We start from the raw sequence: 27,252 nt of genomic DNA, 5'->3' as shown, positions 1-27,252 counted from the left end.
TTTTGAACAGATCAGGGAGATCTCGTTGTCTATGTTGTCCAAAAAGGTCGCCTTTTTGGTGGCGATCACTTCGGCTCGCAGAGTGTCGGAACTGGCGGCTTTGTCCTGCAAGTCTCCGTACCTGGTTGTTCATTTGGATAAGGGGGTCTTGCGACCTAATCCTTCTTTTCTACCGAAACGAGTTTCGGAATTCCATCTTAACGAGGATATTGTTTTGCCTTCGTTGTGCACGAAGCCTAAACATCCAAAGGAGGTGAGATTGCACTCTCTGGATGTTGTTCGGGCGATAAGGGTTTACCTTAAATCGACTGAGTCTTTTCGTAAGACTGACTCCTTGTTTGTTCTTCCAGAGGGTCCTCGGAAGGGCATGGCGGCTTCCGCCTCTACCATTGCCAAATGGATCAGGCAGACCATTGAACAGGCCTATGCCTTGCAGGGGAAGGTTCCCCCTGTGCCTGTGAAGGCGCACTCTACTAGATCACTGAGTACGTCTTGGGCCTGCCGTCATGGGGCTTCTGTAGCCCAGGTGTGTAAGGCGGCGACTTGGTCGACCGTACACACTTTCACAAAATTCTACAAAGTAGATGTTCAGGCATCGGCGGATGCTTCCTTTGGCCGCAAGGTTCTTAGTGCGGCTGTTCCATAGGGTCCCTTATTGGGGACTCCTGGCTGTTGGGATAGCTTTTTTGTATCCCCTGGTTTTTTTGTCTTTTCCTGGGTTGTTGCTCCTGTTGAGCACTTATTTTTGCTGTTGCCCAGCTGGTTTCCTTCCTTTGGTAAGGTTCCTTTCTTTGATGTGGAGACTGCGTTGCCTTTCGGCGCGGATGCGTTTCCCACCCCTCATGTTTGCACTGCTTTGGGACGTCCCCATATGTGACGAATATGAAGAGGCGGCGACTGTCGGAGGACGTAAGAGAAAACGGAATTTTTGTAAAATCTTACCTGTAAAATTCCTTTCTCTGAGTCCTCCGACAGTCGCCGCCCCCGCCCCTCTTTTGGGGTTTGAATGTATACTCTACTGCTATTCCACTAAAACTGAGATATGGTTGCAGGAAGTAGGAGGGTATTGACTGAGGGGACCACCCCTTGAGGGTGGGATATGTTAAAGCTTTATTGTTAACATATTCTGTTGCCTAGCTACTCCTTCGGAGCAAAGTCTAATACCCCATATGTGACGAATATGAAGAGGCGGCGACTGTCGGAGGACTCAGAGAAAGGAATTTTACAGGTAAGATTTTACAAAAATTCCGTTTTTCCAAACACTACTTCAAGATCTGAGGGAAGCACTGTCTATGTTAGATAATCAAGTTGCAGTTAAAGTCTAACTCTATGCAAATTAGAAATGATCTATTGCAGTGGGGCTGCACCTGCACTGCAAGGATTAACAGCTTGTTTTGTCTAGGGGAAAGGAGAAACCGTTTTATTTACCTGATCCTCTTCTTCCCCATGATCCAGCGGTGGACTGTCCCTTGGCATCCTCACATCCAGTGCAGGGCTATGGACCCTGCTTTCATCTTGCCGACGTCAGGACCCTAGCTAGTCCAGTGGAACATGGGAAGATCAGGCAAGTCCTTTTTTTTGTTCCTCTAGACAAAAACTATAGATTAACCCTTGCAATGCAACCACAGCCCCACTGCAAGGAATAATTTTTTTATATGCCTGGAGCTGGGCTTTAATGGTAGCATAGCCAATAGGAAAATTAATTTCACTTTGACTGGACAGTAATGCGTCCAGTCAAAAAGAGATGTCAGTGTCTCATACACTTAACGAATTTCCTTTTCTAAAAATAGAACCTGACAGTTTCAAATGATCTGTCACAGAGAGGTCTTATTGCTTTTCAAATCGGTGACACGTTTATCCCTGCATGAGCTAGTTTAAAAAAAGCTATTAAGTTTACTAGACTAGACAAATTGGCTAACAGATAAAGCAAGCTTAGAGCACAGTAATTATTAAATTCTTACCTCACATTAATCAGTCAGTACAGCCAAAATTAAAATTAAGGCAATACAGTAGCTTAGTCAGCAGCTATTTGTGGCCTAAAATCTATGCCAAGATTGTATGGGCAATTGTAGGCATTTCACTCAGAGTGATAAGTGGATCACCAAGGCACAATCAGAAAGAGGAGCCTGCATGTGTAATGAACAAATATGGCTGCTTCCCTATTATAATATTATTATGTACTATTATATACAGTATCTCACAAAAGTGAGTACACCCCTCACATTTTTGTAAATATTTTATTATATCTTTTCATGTGACAACACTGAAGAAATTACACTTTGCTACAATGTAAAGTAGTGAGAGTACAGCTTGTATAACAGTGTAAATTTGCTGTCCCCTCAAACTAACTCACACAGCCATTAATGTCTAAACCGCTTGCAACAAAAGTGAGTACACCCCTAAGTGAAAATGTCCAAATTGAGCCCAAAGTGTCAATATTTTGTGTGGCCACCATTATTTTCCAGCACTGCCTTAACCCTCTTGGGCATGGAGTTCACCAGAGCTTCACAGGTTGCCACTGGAGTCCTCTTCCACTCCTTCATGATGAGTTTACGGAGCTGGTGGATGTTAGAGAACTTGTGCTCCTCCACCTTCCGTTTGAGGATGCCCCACAGATGCTCACTAGGGTTTAGGTCTGGAGACATGCTTGACCAGTCCATCACCTTTACCCTCAGCTTCATTAGCAAGGCAGTGATCGTCTTGGAGGTGTGTTTGGGGGTCGTTTTGTTGAAACACTGCCCTGCGGCCCAGTCTCCGAAGGGAGGGGATCATGTTCTGCTTCAGTATGTCACAGTACATGTTGGCATTCATGGTTCCCTCAATGAACTGTAGCTCCCCAGTACCGGCAGCATTAATGCAGCCTGAACATGACACTCCCACCACCATGCTTGACTGTAGGCAAGACACACTTGTCTTTGTATTCCTTACCTAGTTGCTGTCACACACGCTTGACACCATCTGAACCAAATAAGTTTATCTTGGTCTCATCAGACTACAGGACACGGTTCAATTAATCCATGTCCTTGGTCTGCTTGTCTTCAGCAAGCTGTTTTTGGGCTTTCTTGTGGATCAATCTTTAGAAGAGGCTTCCTTCTGGGACGACAGCCATGCAGACCAATTTGACGCAGTGTGCGGCGTATGGTCTGAGCACTGACAGGCTGACCCCCCACCCCTTCAACCTCTGCAGCAATGCTGGCAGCACTCATACGTCTCTTTCCTAAAAGACAACCTCTGGATATGGCACTGAGCACATGCACTCAACTTCTTTAGTCAACCATGGAGAGGCCTGTCCGGATTGGAACCTGTCCTGTTAAACCACTGTATGGTCTTGGCCACCGTGCTGCAGCTCAGTTTCAGGGTCTTGGCAATCTTCTTATAGCCTAGGCCATCTTTATGTAGGGCAACAATTTTTTTTTTTTTTTCAGATTCAGATCCTCAGAGAGTTCTTTGCCATGAGGTGCCATGTTGAACTTCCAGTGACCGGTATTAGAGAGTGAGATTGATAACACCAAATTTAACACACCTGCTCGCCATTCACACCTGAGACATTGTAACACTAACCAGTCACATGACACTGGGGAGGGAAAATGGCTAATTGAGCCCAATTTGGACATTTTCACTTAGGGGTTTACTCACTTTTGTTGCCAGCGGTTTAGACATTAATGGCTGGGTGTTGAGTTATTTTGAGGGGACAGCAAATTTACACTGTTATACAAGCTGTACACTCACTACTTTACATTGTAGCCAAGTGTCATTTCTTCAGTGTTGTCACATGAAAAGATAAAATATTTACAAAAATATGAGGGGTGTACTCCCTTTTGTGAGATACTGTATATAAAATCAAATGTATACCTTGTATCTGTATTGCACAGACAGAGACATTATTTACCTCCCAAAAAAACAACAGTCAGCTGGAGGCGCTAAGCAGCTCATCATAAACCCCAATAAACTCATTTGCAGGACATCCTTTAAGCCAGAGCTGATAGTAGTGGAATTGTGTCGTAAAAGATCTTTACTACACAAACTACACAGAGCTATGTTTCCTACAATATCAATAAGTGCTTTGGGGTCGAATTGTATTCATAATACATGGCTACACTAATGTATAAGCAAAAAAGCAGATAGATACCAAAAAATGCATATAATGTACAACAGGCAAACTGGTCACAATAAGGCCGGGATCACATACAATATGCGGGTTTGTGCGTGGGGTACGGTGCGTTCCTGTTCACCTGTTAAGGTGCGATTCAGGTCTGAATTTTTCCCTGAATTCGCACCTGAACCAGACCCAAAGACGCATGGGACCCTTCTGCAATCAGGACTGCGCCCGTCCAGGACCTGTGTGAACCAGCTCCACTGAGAGCCAGTCACACTCGTCTATCATGCTAATTGGATCCGCCGATCCCCGCTGAGCAGGCGCATGACAGCTCCGTCCCCATCTACTTTGCAGAGCCTCGCTCTCCTCTATGGGAGATCGGATGAAAATGGACCGCCTGCCCGTTTTCATCTGATCCTCCAGGCGGATGGAAAAATAAGATTTTTGTAAGATCTTACAGTAAAATCTTTTTCTCTGATGTCCATCGACAGACGCAGCCTCATCTTCATGAGCCGAGTGGGTTATGCTGCCACCTGCAGGAGTAATCTAGGCAGCACATTAGTACAAAGCTTTTACCATATACACGCCCACGGGGCTGACCCTCCAGGCATAACCTCCACTGCCACAGCCCAGCACATCAGTTTAGTTGCAAGCAGTGAAGACAAAAGAACCATCCACAATCAGAGGGGCAGGTGCTGCATCGGTCGATGGACATCAGAGAAAAAGATTTTACGGTAAGATCTTACAAAAATCTTATTTTCTCTATCGTCCATCAACAGACGCAGCCTCATCTTCATGAGCTGAGTGGGAAGTCCCAAAGCACTATAGGCATGAGGTGCGGGAAAAATGCAACCAGACAGTAACGTCAACTCCAAGAGGCTAAACCTAGCAAACCGGGCAACATGGAGCTCAACCAAACAACAGGAGCTCACCGGGGCAAAAGACCCCTAAGAGAATAATTTAAAAAAACATTCTCTTATGAAACAGCAGCCTGCAAACCCTTGTGGCCAAAAGAGGCATCCGAAGAGGCAACAAATCCACCTTGTAAAATTTGGTAAAGGTGTGCACAGACAACCAAGATGGATTAGGTCGGAAGACCAATTTATCCCTGTGGACCAAAAAATGAGGCGAACGTCAGGACAGCCCTGCCAACTCAAGAGACTCTGTGAGCAGAAGTGATAGCCACTAAGAAGGCTACCTTCTGTGACAAAGAAAGCAGAGAAATCTTCCTAATATTCTCAAAAGGAGGCTTTTGAAGGACAAAACCGAATTAAGATCCCATGGTGGTAACGGGGATCTCCACGAAGGAGCCAGATGATGCACCCCCTGAATAAAAGAGCAAATCAAACCATTAGTAGCCAACGGACGTTGGAAGTAAATAGCCAAGGCCGACACCTGGCCCTTGATAGTGCCCAATGCCAAGCGCTGCTCAACCCTTTTTGCAAAAAAAGGCCAAAACCCTAGCTATAGAGAACAAGCGAGGGTGCAGCTGCAGTAATTCACACCATGAAATGTACGATTTCCATGTTCGACGATAGATCTTCCTAGATGTCGACTTCCTGGCCTTCAAAAGGGTAGGAATCACCAAATCAGAGAGACCTCTATCCCTAAACACCTTGCTTTCAACAGCCAAGCCATTTAGGCCAGCGGCCGTAAAGCAGGATGGAAGATCGGTCCTTGAGATAAAAGGTCTTCCCGCAGAGGAAGACGCCATGGAAGATCCACTACCATTTTTACCACTTCTGTGTACCAAGACCGCCGAGGCCCGTCTGGTGCCACCAGAACAACCGGAATGCCTTCCATTGCCACCCTGCGAAGAAACCTTGGCAGGAGAAGGACAGGAGGGAAGGCATATATCAGGTGATATTGACTCCAAAGAGCCACCAGAGCGTCTGTGGCGTCGGCCAGAGGATCCCGAGACCTGGCCACAAACCTCTGAACTTTCCTGTTGAGGGGAGACGCAAACAGGTTTACCTCCGGAGTCACCAACCGGGCACACAGGAGATGAAACACCTCAGGATGCAGGGATCACTCCCCCTGATCCAACACCTGACGACTCAGGTAATCTGCCTGCCAATACTCTACACCCGGGATGTGGACTGCGAAAAGAGCTGGTACATTGTGTTCCGCCCACACTAGAATCTCGGCCACCTTCTTGGCTGCCAGGGCACTTCTGGTGCCCCCTTGATGATTGATGTAGGCCACGGCCATGGCACTGTCCAACTGGAGCTGAACCGGACCACCATCCAAAACACTGGCAGGAAGGACTTGCCATGGCACAGGACAGGTAACTGGAGCCACCAGGAGAGCCGACTTTGTGAGATGGCTCAACCGAATTTTCTGGTCCAGTGACTTGTGAATGAACTCTGTTTAATTTTGACAGAATCTCTTTCTACAACTGTCTCGTATGAGCCTGAGCAAATGGGACCGCTTCGAAGGTCGAGACCATCAGACCCAGGGCCTTCATGCAAACCCGCAAGGAGGACTGATCGGCCTCCATCAGCAACCGGACCGCCATTTGCAACTTCTGAAGCTTGTCCAAGATAAGGAAGACCCTCGCCAGAGCAGAGTCGAGGATCAGCCCAAGATAAGTGACCCACACGGACGGTGTCAGTGCAGATTTAGTGACAATCATCCCCCTGAATTCTTGAAGGGTCTGAATGATGATAGAAACGTTGTCCAGCAGATCCAAATGGGAGACTGGTCGCAACAGATCGTCCAGATATCCACAATGGAGAGGAACCGGCAAAAAATTTGGGGGAGCATACCCATGTATTTCTAAAGCTGCTGCAGCTATGAACCAAAAGACATGTATATTAAAAAGGAATAGCGCGCAAATGCAAAAGAAATAACTACCAAATCTGAAGACAATCCATAAATAAAAATGGGGGTTTGGTCCCACCATATGGCCATATCGTGCTCAAGCCCACTACTGCGTCAGTAGTGGGCTTGAGCACGATATGGCCATATGGTGGGACCAAACCCCCATTTTTATTTATGGATTGTCTTCAGATTTGGTAGTTATTTCTTTTGCATTTGCGCGCTATTCCTTTTTAATATACATGTCTTTTGGTTCATAGCTGCAGCAGCTTTAGAAATACATGGGTATGCTCCCCCAAATTTTTTGCCTGTTTATTATGTATTCGGTCTGACCAGACTATCGGGGTTGAGCAACCCTCCCCACCCCCCCACACACACCTGTACTCAATCAGTGTCCACCATCAAGTGGATATAGGAGGAGTCCCCTGTAGTGCATTTGCACATCCTTCCCAGCAAGGAGTATTATCTCCAAGGGTTAGAAAGGCTGGATTCATCTCTTTTTCATGGATAGTGTAGGACCCACTGATAATGGGGTACTTTGACGCAGTAGTGGGCTTGAGCACGATATGGCCATATGGTGGGACCAAACCCCCATTTTTATTTATGGATTGTCTTCAGATTTGGTAGTTATTTCTTTTGCATTTGCGCGCTATTCCTTTTTAATGGAGAGGAACCGACACAATCACCCCTTGACCCGGGAGATCTTGCATAGCCTCCCGCAGAATCTTCAAACTCTCTGGAGACAGGTGAAGATTCAATTGAAAGAACCTGTCCCCTGGCTGGGACCAGAATTAGATCTTGTACCCAGAGCAAACCAGTTTGCAAACCCAATCGTCCTGAATGAAAGAAGTCCAGGGTTCCTGAAGAAGCGCAGACCTCCTACCAACCCTGAAACGGGTGAGGGCGCCCCTTCATGCTGAAGAGGACTTGTCTGCAGCATCGGACTGACCGGCCTTGGGCTTGCCCCAGGGCTTCTTAGTTCCTCCAGAAGTTCTAGTATGGGGAGTCTTGGACTCGGAGGATTGAGGAAGAAGAGTACTCTTCCCGCCAGTCAGGCCCTTGATTAACTCATCCAATGAGTCGCCAAACAACCGGTCCCCCAGAAAGGGGAGATCAGCTAAGGCTTTCTTAGAAGCTTGGTCAGCCGACCAGCTCTTCAACCAAACCATGCGGCTCAAAACAATGCCCATGGCCGAAAGACCAGGGGAGCCTCATCCATAGACGCATCACACAGGAACACCAGAGCCTGGATCACCTGGTCCAACAGTTCCAGCTGTTGCGGAGCAACAGTCTCGGGGTCCAAGGACTCCCGCAAACCCCTAATCCATTCTGTCATCGTCTGCGAGACACAAAAACCGGTTTCAAAAGTGGAACCCGCCAGCACTTGAAGATGGCGGGAAAGGGATTCCACTCACCTGTCCACTGGATCCGTAAAAACTGGGGAATCCTCCAAAAGGCACAAGGGTAGATTCATTCAATCTGGAAAAAGGATGGTCAACTTTAGGTGGCACCGCCCAGCGGTTGGAAACCTTTTCAGCAAATCGGTACCGGTGTTTAAAGTGTTTAGACACCACTAACACGTGCTTAACGCGCTGTCATTGGCCATTCACAATATCGTGAAAGGTGTCAGGACAAGGGGAAAACCTGTCAGCTTTTGGAGACTTCCGAGAGCCAAAAGCCACCCACGTCCCTGCCAGCGTGGGCTCATTAGCCAATTTTAAAGTATCCTGCACTGAAATAATCAGTGCTTCCATTAAGGCGCGTTCCCACGCTGCAGCTGAAGAAGACAGGTCCTCTTCACCATCTAAATGCGAGGATAGGGACCCCTCAGGTAGGGGGGCATGCGGGGCGACCCCATCAGCCTCTGAATCAAAAGGACACCTCCATAGAAGGAGAAGGCAGCGGCCGTTTTCGGCTATTAACCTTTTTCATGACTAAATCAACTTTAGTCACCAAGCTTTCCAGGGGTGCTGAAATCGGGTTAGCGACTGCGACCTGGACTGACCGGCAGTGGGTCTGAGGGTGATTTCACAGTTTGGGACTCCATAATGCAATTTTCAAAAAACTATGTACTGTCGCTTTAAGAGCGACGATCGCGGTATCCACCACCGATCGCCGCGGTCTGCAGGGAACCCCTGTAAACCAAACTGACAGCAGAAAGTGCAAGGATATGCCCACATGGACCACAAGTATTGTACCACCTCAGACAAACCTCCTGGATCTTCCACAGCATGGAGAGAAAGGCAGGAAGTGACCTCAGCATCAGGAAATGACTGCACAGGAAGGGATGTTGCCTGAATAAAGTTACACTGGTGAGCATAGCAGGGCTACACAAAGATGGATGCCCATACAAAACAATAGGAAGCTACAGGGAAAATGGCTGGCCCATACAAGTCTGGGGAAAAAAAGAAAAATCACATTGCCCACACTTAAGATGGCGGCGCCCACGGCGAACCATGCGGCTAGGGATCGACACATGAAGGCCTCAGGAACCACAACAGGGACCAGCAAGCCCAAGGTACCATGTGACACCTCCCAGAGCAATCCAGACACACAGCCACCGCAGGGACAGGGAAGGGGGGAGGTAAGGACACACAGACCGGGTACCGGGCAGGCCAGGGGGATCTTTTGGGAGGCACAAATCCCATTATCTCCAGGAGAGGGCCCACATCCCACCAAGGCCAGCAGGGGCAAGGGAGGTACATTTACTCACCATACCGGGGGGGGGGGGGCTCCACTCCGGGCAGACTGCCTCCCACACGAAGTGGGGTTGCTGCCAGCCGAGGGGTACGCTGCGACTCAGGGCGTTCCAGGTCGTTGCGCCCCGGCAAGGTATCCGCTCGGAAGCTCGTCCCCCTCCATAAGGATATAGATTATACAGTGCGAAGCCCTAGCCGACATCGTTGCTTGTAGATCACCAGGAAAATACTTCCCTTAAAACTAGCTAGCAAGTCTGTACAGAGAAATAAAAGGAAAATATTCTCAAAAGAAATAAAAAACTGAGACCGGAGTCCCAGCAGGAAACCTAGGTCCTACTCCTTCTCTAGGCAGAAAAAAAACTGATGTGCTGGGCTGTGGCAGTGGGGGTTATGCCTGGAGGGACAGCCCCATGGGCGTGTATATGTTAAAAGCTTTGTACTAACATACTGCCTAGACTACTCCTGCAGGTGACAGCATAACCCACTCAGCTCATGAAGATGAGGCTGCGTCTGTCAATGGACGATAGAGTATTAGGGTTTTCATCCGTCCACATTTCATGGATCAGATCAGATAGCAGCAGGTGTCAGCGGACATGTCTCCACTGACATCTGCTGCTCCATAGAGGTACATGGAGCATCTGATCAGGTCAGTCTGAAAAACTGACAGGTGGACCGGATCGGAAAGCCCGTGTGAAAGGGGCCTTAAGCTTTTACAACCTTTTATGTGCATTTAGAGGAATCAAGAGCTTGGGCAATAATTCATTTCATTGGCCAGAATAATAATTTATTCTGGCTATTGAAATTAAAATATGCTTAAGTGCTAAAGGAGTCTAGACTTAGGCGCATTTAGACACGTTTAGCAGCATCAAGCTTTATTTTCTGTCAAAACTCTGCTGCTCCTGGACGCACTGGCAGTTTGTTTTTTTTCCTGCCTCTAAAAGCCCCTGCCACTTAACACTGCTAAAAGCCTATGTATGCATATGCTAACATGCAGGGGAGTTTAGAGGCAGGAAAAAAAATAAAAACCTGATGCCCCTAGAAGCAGCTGCAAAAATGTCCACTGTACACGAGGCTTAAAGGCTGAAGGTTTTTTACCTTCATGCATTCTATGCATGAAGGTAAAAAAACAGACACACTTTCTTTGTGTCGCAGCCCCCCAATGTTTACCTAAGCCCGATCTTTTTCCAACTTTGTGGGCAAGAGCCTCGGCTCTCTGGGGACTCTCCCTCCTCATTGACTAAGACAGCAGTAGGAGACATTGGCTGTGTGTAAGTGGACATGTAGAGCCGTGGCCTAGGAACGAGCTTGCTCGTGTGCCCCATTGCAAGCTGCTTGCTCTGGGGGCACTTGGCAGGAGGGAGAGGGCAGGAGCGCCAGCGGGGGACCCCAGAAGAGGAGGATCGTGTTGCTCTGTGAAAAAACATTGCACAAGGCAGGTAAGTAGAACATATTTCTTATTTTTAAAAAAAAAAATGACTTTGATGTAACTTTCAGTGGTAATACAGAGTTCAGAGGTCAGCAGTAAGTAAAGAAGAGTGTAGGGGTCAGAAGTATTTAACTCTGAGTGCAGGGGTATCTAACGCAGAGAGCCGGGGTGAGGAGTAAGCAGGATAGAGTTCAGAGAGTCAGTCATAGCACAGAGTGCAGGTGTCAGTTGCAAGTAATGCAATTTAGAGGTCAGTAGTATGTAATGCACAGTGCAGGCGTCAGGAATAAGTAACAGATTGCAGGGGTCAGGAGTAAATAATATAGTGTACAGGTCACCAATATGTAATGCAAACTTCACAAATCAGGTGTAAGTAGGGCAGAGTTCATAAGTCAGCAGTACGTAATGCAGAGTTCAGTGGTCAGTAATAAGTAAGGCAGTATAATGTAGGGTTGCACCAATCCCGATAATGGTATACTGTATGTACCGATCCGAAACATTTGCACTAGAGCTGCACGATTAATTGTTAAAAAAATTGCGATCTCTCGTTGACGGATGAAAAACGGACATCAATGCATCTCTATGTAAAAACAGATGACAACGGATGATCATTCGTTAACATCCGTTTTCATCTGCTACCGTCAATGTCCGTTTTTTGGAACGGATGAATGCCCTATTTTTCATCCGTCAAAAAAACAGATCGGACGAAAAACGGATGTAAAACGGACAAACGGTCCGTTTTTCATCTGTTTTTGCGTTGGTAGCGGATGTATAAAAAAACAGATGAAAAACTGATACATTTTGACATGACTTAACTGATGAACTGAACGGACCGTATGTGTGAAAGGGGCCTTAAATCGGAGTTCCACCATAATTTTCAACTTCACACATTCTAAAAACGAATTGGCTATTTTTTTTTTTTTTTTTTTTATGTTCACTTACTTTATTTTTAATGAAAAATATCTTCCCTTCCTTCCACTTCCTCCTTATGTGGAAGCTGAAGTCATTTCCTGCTATGCACTGACTCCTGGGAGATGAGCGTCATCAATCCCAGGAGCCAATGCGCCTGCATCGGTGTCCCTCATGACTTCCAGTGCAGGTGCGTCATTCTCTGCCGAATGATTGAGAACAGCTTCTGGGCATGCGCAGAACCAGCTGTGGGATGACGCGCCTGCACTGGAAGTGACGAGGTATAGCATTCTGGGACTCGCAAATCCAAGAAAAGGGACACTTCGGCTTCAGCTGCCCACACCACAGATGGCAGCGCTGGACAAGAACTTCACAAGGTAAGTAGTTCATGCTGCATTTAAACTAAACAGGGGACAGTTTAGAGCAGTGGTGTCCAAACTTTTTTCAAAGAGGGCCAGATTTGATGAAGTGAACATGCGTGAGGGCCGACCATTTTGCCTGACATTTGAATCATTAAAATTAAATATACACACACACACACACACATACAGTGGGTACGGAAAGTATTCAGACGCCCTTAAATTTTTTCACTCTTTGTTATATTGCAGCCATTTGCTAAAATCATTTAAGTTCATTCTTCTTCCTCATGAATATACACATAGCAGCCCATACTGACAGAAAAACACAGAATTGTTGACATTGTTGCAGATTTATTAAAAAAGAAAAACTGAAATATCACATGGTCCTAAGTATTCAGACCCTTTGCTGTGACACTCATATATTTAACTCAGGTGCTTTCCATTTCTCATCCTTGAGATGGTTCTACACCTTCATTTGAGTCCAGCTGTGTTTGATTGGACTTGATTAGGAAAGCCACACACCTGTCTATATAAGACCTTCCAGATCACAATGCATGTCAGAGCAAATGAGAATCATGAGGTCAAAGGAACTGCCTGAAGAGCTCAGAGACAGAATTGTGGCAAGGCACAGATCTGGCCAAGGTTACAAAAAGATTTCTGCTGCACTTAAGGTTCCTAAGAGCACAGTGGTCTCCATAATCCTCAAATGGAAGACGTTTGAGACGACCAGAACCCTTCCTAGAGCTGCCCGTCCGGCCAAACTGAGCTATCGGGGGAGAAGAGCCTTGGTGAGAGAGGTAAAGAAGAACCCAAAGATCACTGTGGCTGAGCTCCAGAGATGCAGTCAGGAGATGGGAGAAAGTTGTAGAAAGTCAACTATCACTGCAGCCCTCCACCAGTCGGGGCTTTATGGCAGAGTGGCCCGACGGAAGCCTCTCCTCAGTGTAAGACACATGAAAGCCCGCATGGAGTTTGCTAAAAAACACCTGAAGGACTCCAAGATGGTGAGAAATAAGATTCTCTGGTCTGATGAGACCAAAATAGAACTTTTTGGCCTTAATTCTAAGCGGTATGTGTGGAGAAAACCAGGCACTGCTCATCACCTGTCCAATACAGTCCCAACAGTGAAGCATGGTGGTGGCAGCATCATGCTGTGGGGGTGTTTTTCAGCTGCAGGGACAGGACGACTGGTTGCAATCGAGGGAAAGATAAATGCGGCCAAGTACAGGGATATCCTGGACAAAAACCTTCTCCAGAGTGCTCTGGACCTCAGACTGGGCCGAAGGTTTACCTTCCAACAAGACAATGACCCTAAGCACACAGCTAAAATAACGAAGGAGTGGCTTCACAACAACTCTGTGACTGTTCTTGAATGGCCCAGCCAGAGCCCTGACTTAAACCCAATTGAGCATCTCTGGAGAGACCTAAAAATGGCTGTCCACCAATGTTTACCATCCAACCTGACAGAACTGGAGAGGATCTGCAAGGAGGAATGGCAGAGGATCCCCAAATCCAGGTGTGAAAGACTTGTTGCATCTTTCCCAAAAAGACTCCTGGCTGTATTAGATCAAAAGGGGGCTTCTACTAAATACTGAGCAAAGGGTCTGAATACTTAGGACCATGTGATATTTCAGTTTTTCTTTTTTAATAAATCTGCAACAATGTCAACAATTCTGTGTTTTTCTGTCAGTATGGGGTGCTATGTGTACATTCATGAGGAAGAAGAATGAACTTAAATGATTTTAGCAAATGGCTGCAATATAGTAGGTTACATAGTAGGTAGGTGAGGTTGAATAAAGACAATAGTCCATCCAGTTCAACCTGTGTAGGTGTGTGTGACTGTAATCATCTAACATAGCCCTCAATCTCCTGATCCTTGAGATGTAAGTCTAAGAGTCTTTTGAAAGTCACCATACTACCCGCAGAAACCACCTCTTGTGGTAGACAATTCCACAATCTTGTAGCCCTAACAGTAAAGAACCCCCCACGTTGCCTGAGGTTAAAACGCTTCTCCTCTAATCGCATTGTATGTCCTAGAGTCCTCATGCAATTCCTTCGAATGAACAGCTTTTCTTCTAAGCTGAGATCCCCATTTAGATATTTATAAATTGCTATCATGTCCCCTCTCAGACGTCTTTTCTCCAGGGAAAATAAATCGAGCGATTGCAGCCGCTCTTCATAGGTAAGGTCCTCCAACCCCCTAATCAGTTTAGTTGCCCTTCTCTGGACTTTCTCCAGCTCCAACACATCCCTCCTGAGGACTGGCGACCAGAACTGGACAGAATACTCCAGATGCGGTCGGACCAGAGTTTTATAAAGTGGAAGGATTATAGTCTTATCTCTGGAATACATCCCTTTCTTTATGCATGCTAATATTCTGTTGGCTTTGGAAGCTGCCGCTTGGCATTGCATGCTGTTGCCTAATCTATCATCAACTAAGACTCCCAGATCTTTCTCCATTTTTGATTCCCCCAAGGGTTCCCCTCCTAACGTGTATTGTGTTTTTATGTTTTTGGTCCCCAAGTGCAAAACCTTACACTTCTCCACATTAAACCTCATTTGCCATGTCGTTGCCCACTCCGTAATTTTGTCCAGGTCATTCTGTAGGATATCTGCTTCATGCTGTGCAGTTATTGCCCTGGCCAATTTTGTGTCATCTGCAAAAACTGATAACGAACTACTGATCCCTTCCTCAATGCTGTTTATGAATAAATTGAACAAGGTTGGTCCCAGGACTGAGCCCTGGGGCACCCCGCTTACTACCTCAGACCAGTCTGAGTATGCGCTGTTTATTACTACCCTTTGGACACGGCCTTTTAGCCAATTCCGTATCCAAGAGCAAACCCTGCTGTCGATACCTGCAGACCTTATTTTATAAATTAAGCGCTTGTGGGGAACTGTATCAAACGCCTTAGCGAAATCCAAGTACACCACATCCACTGGTCTCCCCCTATCTAGCTCACAGCTCACTTCCTCGTAGAATGCTAAGAGATTGGTTTGACAAGATCGCCCATTTGTAAACCCGTGCTGGTTACTACTGATGATGTTGGTGTCTTTAGCATACTCTACGATATAGTCCCTTATCATCCCCTCCAAAAGTTTACATATTATTGATGTCAGACTGACAGGCCTATAATTTCCCGGGATATGTCTCTGGCCCTTTTTGAATATCGGAATCACGTTAGCCTTCCTCCAATTCCCTGGTACATCTCCTGTCCTAATACTGTCAGCAAAGATCAGGAACAGTGGTCTAGATATAACCATACTGAGTTCCTTGAGCACTCTCGGATGTACGCCATCCGGGCCTGGTGATTTGTTTGTGTTAAGTTTATCCAGTCTTTCCCTGATTTCCCCCTCTGTTAGCCATAGTGGCAAGTCCTGTGTATTACTACTAACCATACAGTCATGGTCAGTGTACCCTTCCTTTTCCTGCGTAAAGACTGACGAGAAAAAAGAATTCAGCACGGTTGCTTTTTCAGTGTCCTCTGTAACCATCCTCCCATCATCGCTAATTATGTGTGCAATATGCTCTGCCCTAGTTTTTTTGCTGTTGATATATTTAAAGAATTTCTTTGGGTTTTTTTTACTATCCTCCGCTATTTGTCTCTCAAAGTTGATTTTAGCCATCTTGATTTCGTGTTTACACTTCTTATTTTCCTCCTTGTATTGCTGGAAGGCCGATACGGTGCCCTCTGATTTATATTTCTTGAAGGCCAATTTTTTTCCCCTAATAAGTTTTTTAACGCTACGGTTTAGCCAGCCAGGTTTGGCTTTGTCTCTTCTAAATTTATTCCCCATAGGAATGCACTGCAAGATGCCTTTGCTTAATATTGTTCTAAAGCATTCCCATTTTTCCTCTGTGGTCAGTGATCCCAGGGTTTGGTCCCAGTTTACCCTTTCCATCAATATAACAAAGAGTGAAAAATTTAAGGGGGTCTGAATACTTTCCGTACCCACTGTGTATATATATTTATTAGGCCTGCGGAATTTAATCACCGAATCGATGCATCGCGATGCGACCCTTCGCGATTCTGCATCGATTCGGGGTGCCTGCAAAATCAATTAGCTTGACGTCACTTCCGGAGTGGGCGGCGCTGGCGCTTGATGAGAGTGGCGGGCTGGGGGCGGCGGCCGGGCTTGCGAACACAGAGCTCCTCGTGGGAGAGGAGAGGGAGAGAGCGGAGCCTGCAGAGCAACCCGACCCACGGACTGCTGTCCCCCCCAATGGACTGGCTGAGGAGGCCCTGCTTTCCCCGACATGAGGCTCATCACCCGGGACCTGTCCGTGTCCGAGCCCTACTCCATACACCTACCGGCTACAGCTACTTCACCCACAACTGGCTGCAGCTCTGCTTCCTGGTAAGTCGTGGCACTACAGAGCCCAGCATTACTCCTTACCAGGGCCTGCTATAATACAACTAGGGGGACTACTACAGACTCTGTAGTCCCCCTAGTTGTAGTATAACAGGCCCTGGTAAGGAGGAATGCTGGGCTCTGTAGTGCCCCTAGTTGTGGTACAGTAGACCCTGGTAAGGAGGAATGCTGGGCTCTGTAGTCCCCCTAGTTGTAGTACAGTAGGCCCTGGTAAGGAGGAATGCTGGGCTCTGTACAGAGCCCAGCATTCCTCCTTACCAGAGCCTGTTATACTACAACTAGGGGGACTACAGAGCCCAGCATTCCTCCTTACCAGAGCCTGCTATACTACAACTAGGGGGACTACAGAGTCCAGTATTCCTCCTTACCAGTGCCTACGGTACTACAACTAGCATCAGGTAACTCTTCTAACCTGATGTGGCCTGCTCTAAAGGGGGATCTATGAGGGGACCTGCTCTACTAAAGGGGGATCTATGTGGGGACCTGCTCTACTAAAGGGGGATCTCTGGGGATGCTTGCCTGCTCTAAAGGGGGATCTATGGCAACCCTGCACTAAAGGGGATCTATTCCATAGATCCCCTTTAGAGCAGGGTCCCCATAGATCCCCCTTTAGAGCTCAGTTCCCCTGGATCCCCTTTAGGGCAGGCCCAGGCTCCTCATAGATCTCCTTTAGAGCAGGGTCCCCATAGATCCCCTTTTAGAGCAGGGTCCCCATAGATCCCCCTTTAGAGCTCAGTTCCCCTGGATCCCCTTTAGGGCAGGCCCAGGCTCCTCATAGATCTCCTTTAGAGCAGGGTCCCCATAGATCCCCCTTTAGAGAAGGGTCCCCATAGATCCCCCTTTAGAAAAGGGTCCCCATAGTAATCGTGATGCATCGTGATGCATCGCGGAATCGAATCGCGACCCTAATAATTGTAATCGCATCGAATCGTGAGGTAAGTGAAGATGCACAGCCCTATATATAATATATATGAAATAATACACATCAGTACTTTATGAATAAAATCACATTTACTGAAACAGGCAGTAGGATTGTAGTGACACCTCCTTGGTCAGCTCCATACATACATACATACACACACACACACACACACGCCTACATACATACACATACACACACACATATATCACACTTACAGAAACAGGCAGTAGGATTGTAGAAGTGACATCTCCTCGGTCAGCTGCACACGATCCTCGGTCGGCTCCTACAGGTGGCTGTGTGCGGTGAAGGCAAGAAGGCATGCAATTTTCAAGTTCATTCTGCACTCCTGTGCAGTCGTGGGCGGCACTGGGCAGATGGAGACGAGTGGGGGGGGCGGAGCGGGACTCGGGAGCAGCCGAGCTGCCGAGGGAGGCCAGAGGCCCCGCCCCCGAGCCATCACATCAGCATCTGGGCGGGGATGTGAGGAGTCTCAGTGAGAAATTCATTGACAAAAGTCAGCAGTGTCTCAGGGGGGCCGTATAAAACTAAAGGACGGGCCGCAACTGGCCCGCGGGCCGGACTTTGGACATGACTGGTTTCGAGGATATCCTAATGTAAATGCACTAGCCCTGACTATTCTAGGGGTATTTTTTGTTAAAAAATAAATAAATTTGGCCGGAACTCTGCTGCTAGATAACTATAAACACAATGCTTTACAATGTATCATTTCATTAGATCAAAGGAATTAACTTCCGTCTGTAAGGCTCCGTTCACATCTAGGCGTTTTGGGGCGTTTTTGGGGCGTTTTTCTGCTCTAGGATCAGCTCTCAAAACGCCCAACAAGACAAATCCTATTCATTTCAATGGCCCCTGTTCACATCTGAGCGTTTTGACGCTGTATACAAAACGCCCAACGCTCAAAAAAGTACATGAGCTTCTTTTTGGGCAGATTACAGGCGTTTTCCATTGATCTCTATTCAATCTAAAAACGCCTGCACAAAAATCGCGGTAAAAATCGCGGTAAAATCGCGGTAAAAAACGCCGCAAAAATCGCGGTAAAATCGCGGTAAAAAACGCGCGAAAAACGCTACGCTCAGGTGTGAATGTAGCCTAAGTGTCGGGTCACACTTATGCGATGCGGGAAGGCTGCGGATTCGCAGCCTGTTCCCGCATCGCAAACGCACCCTTGGCAGTTCACACTGCCATATGCGATACGCTGGGGGTGTCAATGAAATGTTAACGACACCCCCAGTTTGATCGCATATCGCAGTGCGATCTTTACAGTTCGCACAGGATCGGATCGCACAAGTGTGAACCACTGTGCGATCCGATCCTGATGCGGCTGAAAAAAAGGGTCCTGTGCGACTTTGGTGTGGGTGCAGTGCGAATTTAGCCATACAAAGTGTATGGCTGAATTCGCACCGCACAGCCGATCGCATGTAATGAAGGAGCAGTGCGCTTCGATATTACATGCGATCGCCGCAGCCGCAAGAGTGTGAACTGGCACTAAGTGAGAGCAGTTTAACCTCATAAAGAAAGACTAAGCCTATTTCTGACACTTGCTGCTTACAAGCTTAAAATCAATATTTTTTGCTAGAAAATTAATTAGACCCCCCCAAACATTATATATATATATATATATATATTATATATATATATTTTTTTTAAGCAGAGACCCTAAAGAATAAAATGGCGATAGTTGCAATCTTTTAAGTCACACTGTAATTTGCGCAGAAGTCTTTCAAATGCAGTTTTATGGGAAAAATACACTTTTGTATAAGTGAGCAATTTTTTTGTATAATGTAAAAGATGATGTTACACCGAGAACCGTGAGAGAATCGTGACCTTTATTCTAAGCAAAAAAAAAAAATTGTGATTCTCATTTTATCCAGAATCGTGCAGCTCTAATTTGCACTCATATTATTGCTTTGATACCTAAAAACCGATACCTTTGCAGTCTGATTTGATTTGCTCAAATCGCACTGCAAAGAATCGCACGTGATTTGAACAGGAATGAAGTGTGATTCCTGTTCGAATCACATGCGGTCCCCCCTCGCTCCTGTGTTAACCCAGGCTTGTCATAGTGTCTTCAGTCTGCGTTCACATAAGAGTGGAGTAGAAAACTGCATGTGATTTGGACATAAATCGCACCACATACCTGGTCAAACTGCATTTGATTCTTTGCAATGCGACTTGAGCCCATTCATTTGTATGGGCTCAGACCACACCTCAAAAAGGTACTGACACTTGAGCACAAGTATCGGTGCATGTACTCACCGATAAAAAAAAGGTATTGGTGAAACCCTAGTGTAATGCAAGGGTGAGTATGGTGAGTATGGGGCACTACAGGTAGCAGCATGTCCTCCCTGTCATACACTGAGCACAGAGCTGTCGGTGTGGCCCTTGGGAGCACAGTGGCCTCTGCACTCCCCTCATCATCCCCAACACTCACCTGCCCCCAAGTCACTTTCAGTCACGGAGAGCCACCAGCCAAGGAGACGTGACAACGGGACAGGAAAATGCAAGGCTAGGGTTACCTGGAGTCATGTGGTTAGGAAAGGTATCCAGTGGGCTGAGCAATCAGATTTTGGATTGCTGAATGGCTTAGGTCAGGAGCTGGCGACATAATGGGGGGGGGGGGGGGTCGCAATTTTCTAGTCACATAACTGTAATTAACCAGTTGCTTACCTTGTCTCAAAGTAGGTTTATACAACAACAACCACAGACCCTTGATCTAGGCAGAGGTACGGTCCACGGCTGATGTATAAGGGCCCTTTTACACGGATACATTTTTTCTTGCAAAAAAAGCTCAAGAAAAAAAAGTTTCCCCCTTTAATACTAACGGACTTTTCACATCCCTGCGTTACCGATGCAGTCTGTTTTGAAAAGTCCTGCGTGCTGAATCTTTGGTGCGGTTTTGAAACCTGCACAAAAAATGCATTTTTGAGTCACATGTCCATTTTACAAAGGTGCAGGCAACCCAAAAACGCACCAGAATCGCATCTGAAACACTGCCATTTTGCTACAGAGCAGTGTAAAAGTACCCTTATTTGGAAAGATGCAACACCTAAACAGAACTTCAGAGCTACACCTTAATGACACACACCCCAACCATCTGTTTGCCTAATTATTGCTTAATTGCAACAATTACGAGCCAAAAAAATATTTCCTAACATATGAACAAAGTTCAGTCCATTGATGCTGATTTGTACGAACATTTAGATTTTTCAAGGCAAGATTTTAGGGTGTTCCCTTTTTCTCAGTCCAAGCAGTGCTGATATACAAAGTTTAAGAAAAATGTAACCCCCCTCCATCGCGGGGATTATGTTCCGGACCCAACCCGCGAAAAGTGAAAATCCGCGAAATAGAAAAACCCTATTAAAATACACTGCAGGCATGTTATTTGTTTACTGTCACTGTACATTTAAAAGCATTTTAAGGTCTTTAAACACACTTTTAAAACAATAGAAACTCATTTAAACACATAAAAGATACTGAGAGACAGAGCAAGAGCTATGGAAAACACAAAAATATTTAATTTTCAATGATTTATATAGTAAAACATTACAGAAAATAACGCAATATACCGGGACCGCAAAAACTGAACCGCGATGGAGCGGGGGTTTACTGTAAGGCCCCTTTCACTCAGGCGGTCCGTTCAGATCCGCCTATCAGTTTTTTTGGCGGATCTGAACGGTCCCCCCATGCATCCCTATGGGGCATCGGATGTCAGCGGAGACATGTCCGCTGACATCCGATCCGTCAAATCTGGACGGATGGAAACCCTATTTTCTATCCGTCCAGCGGATGGGATTGGATGAGAATGGACCGACGGTCCGTTCCCATCCGATTCCCCCATAGAGATGTATGGGGCTCTGACAGTGCGGAGAACAGCTATCATTCTCCTGCTCCGCGGGGGATCGGCGGATCGATTCCCCACTGAGATAAACGGAGTCCGTCCGACGGACACACAGTGTGAAAGAGCCCTAAAGGTAAAAAAATAAATAAAAATTGTATCATACCCAATACTGTAATTTTCTTTTCCTGGTGCCTATCCATGGCAGCATATTGACATCACATGTAAGCTGCCATGGAGGCAGCAGGAAAACTTTATTTTTAGTATAGAATAGAGTGGTGAGGGACTGGAACACCTGTCAGGTTTTTATTGCTGTCTGTGTCCCCATTAGGGAGATCCACCCTCTTTTTTCCTGTTTACCATTATCCTGGAGAGTGAAAGAAAATCCCAATTTTGGTTGTCACCAGAACAGAAATATAAGGAAAATCTTCCAGTGGGGACACTAGTTCTGGCAACATCCAAGTATTCTCTTACTTTGGGGAGATTTCCTCTCATTTCCCATTCTGGCTATAAAGACGAAGTGAAATCCCCCCCCCCCCCCAATGGGACATAGATTGCAAAAAAAAAAAAAACTTGACAGGGGTTATAACCTTCCCTTATTCAAAATAAAAAATAAAAGGTTTTGCCTTAAGTTTTGTCTGTCGGTGTACAGATTTGTACAAATTATGGCTCGTTTCCACTGAGCGGTACGGTACGGTTCGGTTCAGTATGCAATTTTTGCCGTTTCCATTGTGAATGGTACCCTAATTCCGAACCGTACCACTTTTTTGGGACCCTTTCGTTGGGGTACCAAGCACATTAGTACCGTACCAACAGGGTGGAGCTACACTCTGCAGAACTTTGATTGGTTGACAGAGAATCGTCTATCACAGCTTTCCGGCTACACCACGCCTATCATGAAAGGGTACTATTGGCAGTGGAAACGCAAGGTGTACCGTTCTGAACCGTACCACTCAGTGGAAACTAGGGTCTCTGCTTACATCCAGGAAAACAGAAAAGACCCTCATTGGCAGCTCTATCACATGACTACACTGACCAATGACACGAGCCATTGCACACATTATGCTGCTACACAGCTTCCAGGGCTACGTACAGTACACTGGCAGATATGGAAGGCAGAGGATTCTAAGCAGATGCAGATAAGTACAGTGGGGACAGGAGGAGCAGGGATCTTGTAAGCAAGTATTTTTTTTTTAAAGCACTTTATTTGTGCACTAAGTACTTCTTGCTTAGCTGAGACCTTTTCAGCACCCTGGCGTGCATGCCCATGTCTGCACATGCATCTGGGTACCTGGAATTTGCACACACACACACACACATTTTGCTGTGCAAGTGCAAAGACCACCAATAGGGAAGCTGGAAACCTTTCCTGTCATGCATGGCATTTCCATATAATGAGCACAGATGTGCTAATAGGCTCGGCCAGGACCTGAAGGTTGGACAGAGCCCACAGACGCATCTGTGCACACGTCATAATGGTGACTTAAAGCGGAGTTCCACCCAAAAGTGGAACTTCCGCTTTAGGGAGTCCTGACCCCCCGACATGCCACATTTGGCATGTCATTTTTGGGGGGGGGGGGGGAGCGGGTACCTAGTTTTGACAGGTACCCGCTCCCACTTCCGCTCGGAGCGCCGCGGCGCCCTGAGCGGAAGTTCTCCTCTCCCCCTCCCTCCCTGCAATCTTCTGGGACACGTCAGAGGTCCCAGAAGATTGCCGGCCAATCACAGCGCGCAGCGCGACTCGCGCATGCGCAGTGGGTACCCGGCTGTGAAGCCGCAAACTGTAACAGCCGGGTGCCCACAGCAGTGATGCCGGCGCCGAGGGAGAGGATCGAGGCTTCCGGCGGCCGCATCGCTGGACCGTTGGACAGGTGAGTAAATGGCTGGAACTCCGCTTTAAGTTACACTTTAAATAGGACAATTACTGGGGAAAAAATAAATAAAAAAATCAGGATCAGGACCGAGCTTGAACGGAGAAGAAAGAACACCCTCAAAAAGCTTGTCCTGCAAATGTAATTATTAATGCAAACAAAAAGTACATGGTTGTTTTTGTTGCAAGTGCGCTAATCCCCTGTTCAGACCGGGTAATTACATCTGTGCCCCAAGCAGGGCCACGTTTATCTGCACGGGCAAGCACAGGGGTTTTGTGCATCTCTGCTGTTAGAAACTATGGGCCCCCATACAGCCAACATGATAGGGCCCCCCCAAATAAACACAATTTATTATGCTTCAGTTATGAATGAACACAGTGAGTGATTGGTGCTGATCACTCATTGGGTTCATTTAGGAAAGGAAGGGGCTGATAAATATGACATATAAACCGGACCCTTCTCCCACTCTCCATCCTGAAGGATCCTATTGTGTGCTTGCAGCGGCCAGCGGAGGAGGGAAGAGGGGTCTGGAGAGCAGGGGGAAACGTATGGCGCACAGGGAGAGTCATTGGTGAGGTTGTTGTTCATCCCTTGTGATAGCAATAAAGTTACTACAAAATAAAAAAAAAAAAAAAAAAACACACCACACAAATTTTGTATAAAATAAATAATAAAAAAAAAATAAAAGCGCCCCGTCCCACAATGTAAACGCATATGTTACTCCCGCACGCATATGTAAACAGTGATTGTACCACACGTGAGGTATTGTCGCGAACATCAGAGTGAGAGCAACAATTCTAGCACCAGACCTCCTGTGCAACTCTAAGACCGCATTCACACTGCAGCGGCTCGACTTCGGGGCGACCTGTGAAGTCCCGTGCACTGCGACTTTGGCACGACTTGCACGGACTTCATATAATGAATGTCTATGCAAGTCGCTCCGAGGTCGCCCCAAAGTAGTACAGGAACCTTTTTCTAAGTCGGAGCGACTTGTGTCGCTCCTATTGGAACGCGTCCTGTAGCACTGCATGGACTGCGACTTGACAAGCTGACAAGTCGCCTGACAAGTCGCGGTAGTGTGAATGGAGCCTAAACTGGTAACCTGTAAAAGGCGTTTAAAGCGTCGCCTATGGAGAATTTTAAGCACCATAGCTTGCCGCCATTCCACGGGCAGAGGCAATTTTAAAGCGTGACATGTTAGGTATCTATTTACTCGGCATAACATCATCTTTCAATTATACAAAAAATAAAAATAAATTGGGTGAACTTTACGGTTTTGTTTAATTCGTGAAAGTGTTTTTTTTTTTTTTCCCAAAAAAATTGCATTTGAAAAACAGCAGGGCAAATACTGCGTGACATTAAAAATTGCAACACCCACCATTTTGTTCTATAGGGTCTCTGCTAAAAAAAAAAAAAAAAAAAAGATTATATATATATATATATAAAATTATTAATAATATATATATATATATATATATATATATATATATATATAAAATAAAAGTTATATATATATATATATATATATATATATATATATATATAAAATTTAGGGGGGGGGGGGTTCAAAGTAATTTTCTACCAAAAAAAAAGAAGTAGATTTTTTACATGTAGGAGCAAAGTGTCGGAATAGGCCTGGGAAGCAAGTGGTTAAGGTTGTCACCCTTCACTATTCCCATCCCCTCAGGCCAGACATATGGAAAATCTCATCACTCTAAGAAGAATTGTAGGAGTGAGCCGGCTCAGCCATTCCCTCTGTATACAGCTCCACCAATGGGCTCTGTGTATTACAGAGTCTGCAGAGCAGCTAATACTACAACAAAGGTCTATTACTGTGCTGGGGACACACAGAGCTGTGTGAGGTAACAATACTACACAATGTACAGCACACACTTATCCCTGGAGCAATATACCATAGAGCTGAGCACAATACACTGACATGGCACTGTGTACAGTATCAGAGTACAGCACTCAGCCACGATACCGGCCCGGTGAGTACACAGAGAGGTCACTTACCTGCTGTCACCATATCCCCGGCCTTGTGTATATCCACACACCTGACAGACCGTCACGTGACTCTCGGCTCTGCATCATCTAATGGGACAGCAGCTCTACCCAATCAGAGCGCAGCACCTAGAGGAGAGCACTTCCTGTTCCTCGGCCATCACGTGACACGCACAGCACAGCGGGATCATATAGCGCAGAGGGGTTTATGATATGTACAGTTACACACGGGCTGTGTCACACAGGGGGGAGAGGAGGCCACACAAGACTTGTTTAATGGCATATTATCTACTAAGACGTCCAGGCAACAGGGGAAGATTTACTAAAACTAGAGCACACAGAGTCTGCTGCAGCTGTGCAGAGTAACCAGTCAGTTTCTAACTTCAGCTTGTGCAATTAACCACTTCTGGACCAGAAGATTTTACCCCTTAATGACCAGGCTATTTTTTGCGATTTGCGCTGCGTTACTTTAACAGGCAATTGCGCGGTAATGCGACGCTGTATCTAAATAAAATTGGTGTCTTTTTTTTTTTTTTTACAAATAGAGCTTTCTTTTGGTGGCATTTCATCACCTGTGCAATTTTTACTTGTTGCTCTATAAAAAAAAAAAAAATAGAGCGGCAATTCTGAAAAAAAAAAAACAATATTTTTCACATTCTATATAACATCCCCCCCCTCCCCCCCCAAAAAAGTAAAAAAAATCAAAATTTTGTAACATTTTAGGCCAATTTGTTGTCTGCTACATATTTTGTGCAAAAAGTTATCGCGTCTACAAACTACGGGAAAGATTTATGTCATTTTTATTGTTTTTGTTTTTTTCTACCAGTAATGGTGGCGATCTGCAAATGTTAGTGGGACTGCGACATTGCGGCAGACAGATCGGACCCTTAACTGACATTTTTGACACTTTTGGGGGTACCAATGACATTGCTACAGTAATCAGTGCTAAAAATATGCAGTGTTACTGTAATAATGACACTGGCAGGGAAGAGGTTAACCTAGGGGTGATCAAATGGTTAAATGTGTACCTAGGGGCGTGTTTCTAACTGTATGGGGGCGGGACTTATGGAATGACCATAGAGACCTGTGTTCCTATATAAAAGGATCACAGGCACTCTGATCATTCCAGAGAGAAGAACGATCAGCTGTGTTTACAATAGCTGACTGTCCTCTCTCAGTGGGGAACGATTGCAGGTGTCAGGCGGCAATCGGAGCTGCCTGCCCCGTGCATCGGAGTTTTTGCTGCCGAGTGGGGGCGGCAGCACGCCGCCAGCGGCACCCGTTTGCCCCCTAGCTGCAGGCGCGCAACCGACGTACAGTTAGCTGCAGGCGTGCAACCGATGTACAGTTACGTTGGTTCGCGCAGGACGGGCTGCCTGCCACAGTAAAACTGCGGTCAAGTAGTTAAGCTTTGACAATAAAACCTGGAAGCTGATTGGTTACTATGCACAACTGCACCAAATGCTCTGTGGTCCAGCGTTAGTAAATCTCCCCCCAATGTGTCTGTTCATTGAGCCCAGGTTCACACTGAGGCTGTTTTGAAAAGCTTGCGAGATTTCAAGCTGGCATTTCAGTGCGACTTCAGGAGCGATTTCACAGACATCTGTGCGGGTTCTTGCAAGATGTCTATTAAAATCGCCCCCCAAAGTAGTACAGAAACTACTTTTGGGAATTGGTGTGGTGCAACAAAGTCGCGTCGCACTGATTCAGACGGTGCAATTGCCTCCAAATCGGCCCAGTGTGAACTTGGGCTGGAGACATTTCAGCAAACCTGGTCAGATAGAAAGGAGCTGTATGGTATCTGGCTTGTCAAAGTGGGGTTGATTTACTAGAACCAGAGAGTGCAAAATCTGGTACAGCTGTGTATTGTAGCCAATCAGCCTCCAAAGCTGGATACACACTGTACAACTTTTGTT

General features: G+C 46.2%; 1 protein-coding gene across 1 annotated transcript in view; it reads right to left on the bottom strand.

Annotated features, from left to right (window-relative positions):
- Positions 1-25,427, bottom strand: part of PNPLA7 (patatin like domain 7, lysophospholipase) — a 733,226-nt gene extending 707,799 nt beyond the window's left edge. The window contains exon 1 of the mRNA XM_082263919.1: positions 25,349-25,427. Within this exon, the coding sequence (XP_082120045.1) occupies positions 25,349-25,361 (13 nt within the window). The 5' untranslated portion in view covers positions 25,362-25,427. The remainder of the gene's footprint in view (positions 1-25,348) is intronic.
- Between the last annotated feature and the right edge of the window lie 1,825 nt (positions 25,428-27,252).

This window comes from Pelophylax lessonae (assembly GCF_965119305.1).
Source record: "Pelophylax lessonae genome assembly, chromosome: 7".
Classification (NCBI taxonomy): domain Eukaryota; kingdom Metazoa; phylum Chordata; class Amphibia; order Anura; family Ranidae; genus Pelophylax; species Pelophylax lessonae.
This window is presented reverse-complemented; position numbering and strand designations above follow the sequence as displayed.